Source organism: Pteropus alecto, unplaced genomic scaffold (assembly GCF_000325575.1).
Source record: "Pteropus alecto unplaced genomic scaffold, ASM32557v1 scaffold24, whole genome shotgun sequence".
Classification (NCBI taxonomy): domain Eukaryota; kingdom Metazoa; phylum Chordata; class Mammalia; order Chiroptera; family Pteropodidae; genus Pteropus; species Pteropus alecto.
This window is the reverse complement of record NW_006439192.1, coordinates 1,810,029-1,821,796: the sequence shown is the minus strand read 5'-3', so window position 1 is coordinate 1,821,796 and position 11,768 is coordinate 1,810,029. Positions and strand designations below refer to the sequence as shown.

Sequence of the window (11,768 nt, the reverse complement as noted above, 5' to 3'; positions counted from 1 at the left end):
TAAAGGCAGTGGGAAGTAACTGATGGATCTTATGAAGGTGAGTGACAACTATCAAAACGTGTTTGAAAACACGTGACTCTTGATGCAAAATAAAGACTGGATTGGAGAGCAAGACCAGAGGAAGTAATTGCAGGAATGATGCTTGGGCAAGAGCAGTAGAGATGCAAACATGGGCGGAGAAAGATGGATTCATCAGAACATCCGTCGAAGTTCTTCCTGAAGAACCTAATGATGGCATAGCTTTTACCTAGGTACAGAATAGTAAAGAATGTGTTTTCCAGCTGCCTCGTTTCAGTCCTGCCGGGTGAGGAGCAATATTGACATGTGGGTTAACGTGCTAGGATTCAACTACAGAGCCTCGTAATCCAGATGTCCTTCAAATGAAGTCAAAAGGCTATATGATACATGTGACAAGCAAGAAGACGATGTTAAAAGAAAGACAAACTGTTTGACTAGGGTTTGCTCTACCTAAAGTAGATGGTGAAACACATCTGCTCAAGAACTCTGCCATAAATAACATCATGGTTCCCAAGACATTGCTCAAAGTCAGGCACGGGTCCTTTTCATTGTGCGCTGCAGTTATCCTAAAGCAAGGAAGATTCTCAGACTGAATCCATCCCACACCTGGCCCCACCCAAGGCATCCCCCTGCAGGCCATAACCTACGATCAGCAGGGCAGCGTCCTTATTTCCAGCATGGCAGAGACCAAAACAGCTCTTTCAAAGGGCATTAAAACAAACTTGCCAAATCTCCACGCCAAAGGAGAACCTAACATCTCCATAAATTTAATATAACTCAATGGACGTTTCAGACATTGAAGCCTTTTTGACTTGGGCTTTTTCCGATTCTTTACTTTAATTGACGTTTTAGATCAGGTTCACATTTCTCCACAGTCTTTCCTAATTCATTTAAGAAATTGGCAGCAATAGTAGATGAGTACTCTCAACCTTGGGATATAACCTTGACGGCATCTCTGGAAAGGAACTCACTATGTTTAAATGATATACAAGGTGAGAATTTAGCTAAGTAGGCCCAGACTTTCACCTTTTAAATCTCATGTAGGGTTAAAGAGGAACACTACGGTGGTCACATTTTTAAAAATCTTTATCTATTCAGTGCTCTGGGTGCAGACATGTGCTTCTCTGTCACTCACCCCCCATGTCCACAGCCTATCGATGCCCATTTTAACGGTAGGAGGTGGGTGTGAGTGCGGACTGAGGCATTGGAGCAGGCATTTATTGAGTGCTTACTACATCCCAGGTGCTTCACACATATTAATTCATTCAACCCTTCTAACAACCCATGTGGTTGTGCGATAGATATTATTCTCCCCACCTTACAAATAATAAAACGGAGACTCAGAGAGAATAACTGAGCAGCTTTCTCAAAGTCACCCAGCTAGTGACACCTGAGCCAGGACACCAACCCAGGGCCACCTGACTCCACCCACTTTCAAAGCCTGCATCCCTTCATGGCTGCTTCGACATCACCATCAAAGATGACCTCCTGACACACACTAAGGTCCTTTCCATTTTTTGGTCACTTTGCCCACACACACACTGCAATAATATGGGGCAGGGTGGCCTACCCTCATCTAGGATTTAGGAGGCAATGTTTAAAATGAATTCTGACAAAGGAGCTGGCGTTAGTGTCTGAGGCGAGAGATTCAGCAGACGGGAAGATTTAAAGGCAGAGAAAGCACACATATCCAAAGTACTAGAAGAAGTTCAGAGTACAGCTAAGTGCAGCATGTAGGAAAGAAAGAGCGAAGATGAGAAAGGCGGCTATGGGCTGGATGGGGGTCAGGAGGAGGGCAGGAAGCCAGAATAACAGCATGGACTTTATTCTAAGGGCAATTAGGAAGCCACTGAAGGATTTGAAGGAAGGAGTATCAAGATCTGATTTGCATTTTTGGAAGATCACTCTGGCAGCAAAGTGGAATATTAGACCCAACACACACACATTTTCAAGTTGGTTTACAATGGATGTCTTCACATGCCAAGACCCGACTGCCCAGACTTTCAGGACCACACTCCAGCTCCACTTGAGCCAGTACGTTCTGTTACCTACTTGGCTCTAATCCACATCACCTTGGAAGTCTTTATTGAGGGGTGTAATGTCATCTATAAATTCCAGCTTTCATCTCCAGAAGATGCACAGGCGAAGAAGGATCTGGTTACCCTCTTTGACAAGCAGGGCATTCTGTCTTCTTTTAATTACATCACACTTTTTAATTACATTATATCTAAGCATATTCTTACTTTTTATTAGAAGCACAGGCTTAAAAACGTATTCTTTTAAGCATCACGTTTAGTGAGTGAAAAGCATTTCACCATATGGGTGATGGCGCCAAAGTCACTTGTTTAAGAATGAGTTAGTCCTGCCTCCCTACAGCCCACCTCCTGCCCAGGAGCTTGTTTTCCTGCCAGCAGGAGCGTCCACCAGTCAGATACCTTAGTTCCCACAAGGCCCTGTCAGCTCTGTCACGTGCTAGTGCTCTATTTAAAGCAATCACTCAGAAGATCTGCACTCCAGGAGAGCTCGGACCTGAACTGACTGTTTCTCCTTTCCACCACAAGCCTGACAGATTCTGCGATATATAACAACACGTCTATTAGCAATCTCCCTCTGTCAACTGAGAGGCCCAGCAAGCTACCTAACAATATATTCCAAAAAAAGGACTCATCATTTTCTTCCTAACTTGTTCCCCATCCTCTTTCTTAGCTCAATGAAAGGTACCACCAACTAACTGCCCCAACAACAAGTCAAAAATAAGGTCCCGTAAACAGTTAATCATACGCACATATATATGCAAGTATGTTACCATATATCAAAATGAAACCTACAGCATCATCCTTCACTACTTACTTGCACCCACTTTATCACTCACAAAGACCAACGTCCTCAACCACCCAAATGCCTCCACTTTGTCACATGCTCTCCATCCCCACCAGTCACCCCAGCTCAAGCCAACCTGTCCCTCAGCATTCTAGATGCCCAGCTCACCAGAGTCACCCCACCCCAACCCACTTCTGCACTGAGGGCAAAGTAACCTTTCAGAGTTCTGCCTGGAGCCCCTCAGGGCTTCCTCTGCCTTTGGACCTGGGCTAGGCTCTGTCTCAGCTCCCTCTCCAGCCTCACCCTGCCCTTACTCACTCTGCTTTCTTTGCTCCTACTCTTGGGCCCACAGTTCCCAGACTACCTCCTCCTCCGAACCCCATTTACTCACCCTGCACACATGCTCTTGCCTCAGCTGAATGTCCTGCTCCTAGTCCACCAGGCTGACACCTAGCAATCCATGAAGACCCAGACTCCACCCCTGGAAGCCTCCCCAGGCCCAGTCTGGGGCCCTGGCCAGGCTTACTTCCCCCGTAGGACTGGCCACAGTGCTAAATTCAACACCTTACTTGCCCACTTCATTTGGGGAATTGAATACAGAATAAATAAGTGAATACAAACCCTCAACTCCCTCACTTCTTTCCTTCATCTACTGGTGTGATTCTCCCTTAGTCTTGCCACATTCTATCAACTTGCTCCTGTCAGTCTGTTAGCACGGAGGTTCTCCAATGAGCTCTATGCAAGCTCCACTTGAGGGGCCCAGCCCTACCCACCCCAGCATCCGATTCTGCAGCGGAAGTAGGGTAGGTCTGCATGTAATAAGGCTTCTCTCTGAGGTGGTTCTGACACTAGCAAAGCTAAAGGGCCACTGGGCCCATCTCTCCCCTCCCTCCTTCCCTGTGGGTCTCACTTTGAGTATTTGGGGTTGTCCCTTCAATCTCAGAATTGGGTTTAGGAGGCATAGTGCTGGCCAGTCCATAGCACCTCCTTCTCTTTTCCTATAAAGCTTCCTCTCATTTCCTCTCTCTCTCTCCCAATTCTATTTTAATGACATTCTATGCTTTCTAATCTCCTGTGCCTGTTTTCTCCCTGACTGCATTCCTCTTTGTGAGCATTACTCATCCAACTTGACTTCTTAGGGGCAGGAAATGAGACCTCAGGGACCCAAGGGATGGCCGTGGGAACTCCAGGCAAGAGTTAGGCCGCGCTCATCTTCTACTCCTATCTGTTCCACACACTGAACCCCAAGTCCGGCTTCTGGCAAGCACTTCACATAAAGGCCCTGGACCGCAGCGGTCCAGGAGTTCCTCTATGTACTAAGTAAAAGTCCCAGATCAGAGGAAAAAAATGGATGACAATAGCAGAAATGCTGTTATTTGGTATCTATATGCTACATGTATAATATAAGCACATTATCAAACAATTATATGGAGACGATGCTGACTATGGTTGGTTAAGAAATCTCTAAAACAGAAAGTTACGAGAGAAATAACTCTTTTGAGGCAGACAAACCACAAACAAAACAGGTAAGCCTTGGGACGCAGTTTTCAGCCGCTCTTTCGTCTGACCTCTTGTCTTTAGTCAGGTGCCTGGACAGGGTGCTCACTGTCACTCGGGCTGCTCCTGAGTCATACAGAGGAGCCTTTGGACACTCCCGTTCCACCTGGAATCCGGAAGCCAGCATTTCTGCCCTGAGTCCACATTACCTGCTTCCGCTCTGCCTTGGGTTACTTCTTTCTCTGGCAGTTTTCCCACTAATTTGCAAGTCCTTCACATGAAGGCAGGAAAAATATCAGTCCAGACTCCCCTCTCAGTGCCTAGCATGGCCTTGAATTTACTGAGGGTCCAACAAATACCTAAGAAGGCAGCCTAGTGCAGAGGTCTGTGAATAAGCTTTGAAGCCAGGTAGATCTGGGTTTGAGGTCTGGCTCTGCCTTCACCAGATCCTTGTTTGGAGGATCCAGTGAGGTAAGGCCTATGGGGAATGTAGGTTCTCAATAAACAGACCCCGCCTTTGATAAACAGTGAAAGTTGTCTTGCAGCTATGATTGTCAATAATGCTCTGAAATAGATAAAAATGTATTAACTAAAACTGAGAATGTATTGCAATCTAGCAAAAAATATGGAGAAATTTTCTTTGAGGGGAAGCACCCAGTCACATTGAAAGGAAATATGAAAAAAAAAAGTTTTTTTTAAAAAACTGGTTGGCCATTACATCTTCTTTGCTTTAGCTTTGAGTGTCCATAACACAAGTTCTCCTTTCTTGGAGGATTTCTACGATGCACGGTCTACCTGAAGGAGCATGATCTGCCCATAACACCATGTGCTCCATTATCTGTGATATTCCACACCCCGGATTTATCGGCGATGGCTCTCATAGGGATGATGTTCTCAGAAAATGTAGGAACCACTTTTATGACCTCTTTTGATATATAGCTACAATTGCCAGGCAGGACTTTTAATAAAGCCCTTCTCAAAGTTATAGACTGGATCCATGTAGATAACTAAGCCTGAGATAATAAATCTCATCAAAATAAAAAATTCATTCCTTTCTTGAAAATGAAATGAAGATATAATTTAAAGTATCCCTTTCTCATTTACCAGCACTGCATTAATAATGTGCTGGCCTTCCCAGGCAAACATCAAGATTTCACACTACCACTGGAAGACTAGCCTGAGCTTTGGCATTGCATTTGTTAGAAAAAAATAAGTTAATTGACAATCATGTTATTAACTATAAGCTCTTGAATAGATGGGAGTTTTAAATTTTAAAAAGCACAACCTCATTTGATTCTCGTCCCTATTTTACAGATGAGGAAACTGAGGCTCAGAAAAATTCAGAGGCTTATTCATGTACATGTAGCTGATAAATGTTACAGCTGAAACTGGAACCCAGGTTTCTGACTCTTAGCCTAATGTTCTATAAGAGGGAGACTTTTGAGATGCTTTTTGAGAACCAAAAATGGAGATAGAGAGCCAAGCAAAGCTCATTTGCCTTTTTCAAAAACCAAACATTGATGACAACAGACTTTGCTTTAGTCAGAATAATTCAGGGGAAAAAATAGATTTATTTGGTTCCAATTCTATAGAGCCAACTCTTCCAAAATCAAATAGAAAGACCAAGAAAAAAAGTCTGAGCCAGTTAAATGTAGCTTCTGAATCAATTCAAGCCATAAATATTTATTGAATGGTTATGTGCAAAGACTCGGGCTTTGGCTTCAGGGAGCTTACAATCTAGTAGAAGGGATAAAACAAGGATGTCTTTCTCTGTCTCTCTGTCTCTGTCTCTTTTCTGTCTCTCTCTCTCTCTCTCATGCATGCGCACTCCAGAACTAAGGCCAGGCCAACATAATGCAGAGTACAGAGAAAGACTGGTGGAGGTGATGAGGAGGGTTTCCCTAGAGTGATGGGCTTTGATAGGGAAGAAGGAAGAAATGGATGACAGATCAGCCATACAAACGCATAATGAAGGCAAAGCATGAGAATGAGTTAACATATGTGAAAAGGGCTTGGCACACAGTATCCATTCACCAATGCTTGCTCATTTTTAATGGAAGGAATGGGAAGAAGGTCTTAGACTAAAGTTAAAACAAAACAAACAAATAAAAAAAACATTGCCATATTGAGAGGAAATAGGCAGAACTGGTGAGCAAGCAGTTTGCTGGGGTGAGCAAGAGAACAGAGAAGTCCTGGAGGCTGGCTCGAGGTCCCCTTCACAAGGAGGTCACTTGCTTCAGGCTCTGAATTTCGGCTACTGCCCCACTTACTTTGAATGGTGGCTGTGGGAAGCAAATAATGTGCAAACCATATAGTTCTGGACATAACTGGGGGTGTAACATATCTGCACACAAAAACCTGCTCTTCTGGCCTACCGGACAGTTGCGGGGGGTGACAGGTGCAACCGGGGAACAGCCCCCACCACCACTGCCTCTGCAGCAGGGAAGGAGGCCCTGAGCTGGAAGATGGACATAGAGCAGGCAGGGAAAATTCCCACATCTTCAGCTACTGCCATTACCTCCCAGAGCACGAGAGAGGCAAGGCCAGTTCCATTTTTTGAGGCTCCCAAGATACTAGAATAAGAAGAGATGCCAAAGCAGGGTTACCAAAGTTGTGGTGTATTTTAAAGGCTCACAACTTATAAATTAACACATTTAATAATTAATGTGCAATGCAACACAATTATACTATTCAAAAGCCAAATAGAGACTTTATATACAAATATCAATTCGTAGTACAACATATACTAATGATGTGCTTTAGGTTTAAAGATATGTGATGAACATTGTTCTCTTTTGATCCTGTCAGTTAAACTCATTTGGAGATAACAGAAGAAATGTAAATTTGAGGCTCCTTTACAAATGGGCGATGTGGGCCCATATAACCCTCCTGCTTAATGTCCTCCCTTTCACCTCACTCTTACTCAGTTCTCCCCCACCCCTGCCCTCCATCGACCATCCTGATAAGCCCTGGCCCAACCACTCCAGTCTTACGCAGGTACCCCCCAATCTGCCCAGTCACTGGATCAACCAAAGACATATCTGCAGTCCAGGAGCACGGCCTGGTCTAGCTGCGCGAGGAAAGCTGAGGGCTCTTCTGGGAGTGCTGCATAGACTGGAAAGACCGCCGGCGCTGCCTGCACAGCAAAGTGGTGATGGCCAATTTCCACTCCTGGGCTCGCTTTTTCCTTTCCACGCCCTCCTCTGCTTGGCTTCTTGGGGCCCTGTGCAAACACTGCTATTGTTCCAAATGGCTAAAACCACTTGACTTTTAGTGCAGCAGAGACCCTACAAGGAACTAACTACATGCTCTGTGGTAGAATTCACTGCACCAAAAAATTAGATGGTTCCACTACCTGCCTACAAATTTCTATTGCTTTGCAAATGATGAGAAAAGAAGAAAACATCAAGCTTTCTTCAGATTTCCCTGAAAGACAGCCAATAAAAGAGTGTAGTGCTCCCCTGAGTACATGCCTATGACCAAGACAACATCTAGGCAAGCAGAGACAAATACATGGATCCACTCATTCAACCATTCATTCCATGTACATTTATTTATTGCATGCCCATTGTTTGTCAGGTAGAGCTAGGTAATGAGTATACAGCTATGAATAGAACATAATCTTTTCCTTCACTAACTTCAAGAAGATGAAGTAGGTGGACAGAACGAGGGACAAAGAGAGAGCTCGGTAAACACTATCCCAGGGTACCTAACAGGTACTGCAGGTAGCAGGCTTAGAGTAATCCCTTAAAGTGTGGCTGAGATGCTACCTCCTTCCTTCTCTCTCTGTCTCCCTCACCTCTTCATCTTTATCCCATTTCTTTAATTCTGCCCTTCTTCCTCTCATCCATCTCAGCCTCACTTTCTCTCCAACCTCCTTGCCCTCCTCTCCTAACCTCGAGCTCTGAGTAAACATAAAAAGCACACACATTCTTATGCCCAAGGCTCCTAGAATGACAGCCCTAGAAGGCTGTCATTCTTAATGTAAATGCCTGCTTTACACATACTTTGCAATTTATTTCCACCCAAGCCTTCAGAAGCAGGGAGACTTATCAATAAATATTATAAACACTGGATTTTATTCTTTTTTTAAAAAGCTGCAGCTTCACCGGCAAGCATTGGACAAGGATATCTGCTACACTGACAGAAAACTGAATGGAGCCCCAGAAGAATGCAGGCGTTTTTAGAGCTTCAGAGTTTTAGCTCAATTCCCTGTGTCGAGGTGGTTTCTATCTGTGTCAGTCAGTGCGTCACAACATCAGCCTCCATCCCCCGTTGCACAGCTCCCCTTTGCAAGCGCCTTCCCACACAATATCATCAACTGTAAAACTGCAATCACCATTGAAGTTACAACCACGATTATTTCTACAAACGGAGAGGGATGCAGTTCTGCTCAGTCAGTCCCCATTAAGTAGGTTACCCATGGGACAAACACCTTTCCTTTTAGTAAATTCAGGATGCCTTTGGCTCAGCTATATACATTCACTTGAATTACCAGTTCGCTGGAATTAAATGTTTATTTGCATGCATGAAGTTCTTTCTTCATGCTGATGTAAGGGTGGTTCCACAGCATCCCCAAAGTCTGTGGTGACCAACTAAAGTCCTCAGCTGCTTGATTTTAATATACTTTGCCTTCAAAAATTACTTTCCTTGTGAAAAACGGGTCTTAGACTTCACCTTATATGAACCTTCAATTTAGCCCCCCAGCCATCTTCTTAACCAGTCCCTATACGAGCTTCCTCTGCCTGCTCTAAATATCCTCTCTGCATTTCTCTGCCTCCCTCACCTTTCCCTCCAGGGCTTTCCACTGTCTTGTGATTTTGTATTTTGTTATAAATTTTAACTCTATTCTCTGAGATGGCTCTCAAGGCCATGCCAATGGCTTTCACAATATTATGAAATACAAAAGAAGGACCCCCACACCTGGCCCCATACCATATCCCCCTTTACCCAAAGAATCAGCTCTAAGAGTTTAAGTCATCGCTATCACTTTGAATTAAGATTTCCTTATTGTTGTATCAATCATAGCACCCAAGATACTGCATAAAATAATGAAAATCTGTATGGAAGATTTTTGAATGCCTACTGACGCAGTATGCTGTGACCAGCTAGTAAAACGACATAACACAACTCGGGGGGAGGAGAATATATTATCATCTAGCACTGAAAACAGAAATAAAGTTGACTAAAAATGTTAAGAGTAAGACCAAAGGAGTAAAAGAATATTGAAATTGCACTTTTATATGCATGTATTACGCACAGTCAGGATTCAGGGTTACATTCAAGGGAGTTTCATAGAATGAAAAGAAATCAAAGAAGAGAAGGGAGAGTTTTCTTTTGTCTATTGCTCAAAAAATTATTTATGGTATCAAGAGCATTAGGGAAGAAGCTTGAGAACAAGAAGTGGGATAAAAACATTGAGTGAGCAGTCTGGGAGAGAGGATTGGCTTGGCTCCTAAAGCAATAGGCAGGAATGGAAATTCAGAGCATGCCTTCCTAACAAGAAGTTTACATTCATGCCAAGAAAGTGGGCGAACAGGGACAGATATAACCAGACATCCCCCTGCCTGACTCACAGGATGGGCTCTGGGACTTCAGACCCCAGAAGCAGGACTTGATGAGATTCTCTCTCTAAGTGGCATCAACCCAAACTCTGATTCACCATCGGTTTGGGGAAGGCCTTTTTTCTTTTTTTTTTTTTTTTTTTTTGGTCCTGCTAAAGGGGGTGGTGCTTTTGTGAAACTACTATTTACACACAAGATGGCAATCCCTTGAGGGAGAAGGGGCTGTCTTTTGAAGGGGTATAGCACGCTGGTTACTTCGATTACAATCAGAGAACCTCTCTGCCCCTGTGTCACATCTCTAGGAAAAGGCTGGATGTTGGTCCTGCTGACCAACTGGTAAGTGGAGTGGAACCCACAGGCAGCCTGTTCCCCACACTCTGCTGTCAATGCAGGCTCCAAACTTCTTTCTAAAAGTGTGACAATTTAAAGGGGGAAAAAATATTTCCTTCTCAACCAAGACCATGCCTTCGCCCTGGAACCCCGAGGGACCCAATTCCCTGGCAAGGAGACTTTGCAGCGTGCTCTGCATTGACTTCTTCAGATTAAAATGGCTTTCCTGAAGCTGGAGTTCAGCCTATCACCAATTCCCGGAACTGCATTCCCATACCCCTGGGCTCCTCCACGGTGAGAGGTGGGGGGCCCTAAAACACCTCTTGGCTGGAGCCCTCTGCCCAGTTAACTGCCTCCTCCCTTCACAAAGGTATTTCATACTGAACAGTGTTTCTCACCAAAGGTGTTTTTCACTAAAGGTGCTTTGAATAGGGGGAAGGAAGACCCCAGACCCGAAAGAGACTTGTTAAACACAGCAGCAGTTGCCCTGGGTGATTGTGGGGAAATAGCTTGTCTCCACACTCCTCCACGAAGAGGCTGACCTGTTCTCTGACCAGGCCCTTGGGCCAGGCTGGACAGCACCTGTGTCTGGCTTCCAAAGGAACTTCCCCTTGGCCATCGGTCGCTCATCTTGAGTGATCCGAACAGAGACGCTGCCAAATGCCCCGGGGTCATGCCTTTCTGCTGCTGACCCAGAGGGTTAGGAAAGGCGCCTTCTGGGCTCGAAAAGGGACAGGGAAGGACAGGAGCCCCTTCATTCAGAGACCTGGGAACGATGCTCTTCGCGTCGAAGAATGGGTCACCGGGGAAGGCGCTGGGCAGAGCAGCCTCCGGGGCTCAAAGCCACATTTACCCAAACCAGCTTCCTTGGAAAGCCAGAGAGGCGGTGAGCTAGAGCGTAGCAGCCCACACTACCCGCCTGCCGCCGGGAAGGCGGAAAAGTTCCTCCCAGAGCGGCGCGGGCCTGCCAGCATCTGTCCAAGGTGCTGAAAGGTCTCCACGGGAGGCGGGCCGGCCAGCTTCTGCGCGCCCTCCGCCTCCTGGCCGCCTGCTCTGCCCTTTCAGCCTCCTGCCCTGTCCTCTTCCCGCCGCACCGAAGCTTCTTGCTCTTCGCTCCTCTTCTCCCGCCCCGCGCCCTCCACTCTCTGGCGGTATCAACTCCGCCGGCTCCCGAGCCCCTGCGCCCCCACCTCGATCCTGGTCGGCCGAGCACCTTCCCCCAGCAGCCACCTCCAGGGAGCCTCTGCCTCTGGTCTGTCGCCGCCGCCTCCCTCTTACCTTCTTCTTTCGATCACGGGAGCGGTTCCTCCGCTTCCTGTTGGATTCCTCCTTCTCCTTCTGCTCCTGGAGGGCCTGCGCCTCGATGTCTTTAATTTTCTTCAGCTGTTTGGCCGCTTGAGCCATGGCGGGTCACGGTGCTCCGGTCCCCGCCTCCCGGACCCCTCGCACTTGGCAATCCAGGTGGCGACACCCTCCCGAGGAGGATAAAAAGGAGTCTCTTCTCCGCTGATGGGGGAGCTTCTTTCCCCGCCGCGGGAA

The 11,768-nt window shown here is 46.0% G+C and overlaps 1 protein-coding gene across 3 annotated transcripts in view; it reads right to left on the bottom strand.

Annotated features, from left to right (window-relative positions):
• ANK1 (ankyrin 1) overlaps window positions 1-11,732 on the bottom strand; it is a 187,965-nt gene extending 176,233 nt beyond the window's left edge. For all 3 annotated transcript variants that reach the window (XM_025049978.1, XM_025049979.1, XM_025049981.1), the window contains exon 1: window positions 11,508-11,732. In XM_025049978.1, coding sequence (XP_024905746.1) covers window positions 11,508-11,633 — 126 coding nt within the window. In that variant the 5' untranslated portion in view covers window positions 11,634-11,732. The remainder of the gene's footprint in view (window positions 1-11,507) is intronic.
• Between the last annotated feature and the right edge of the window lie 36 nt (window positions 11,733-11,768).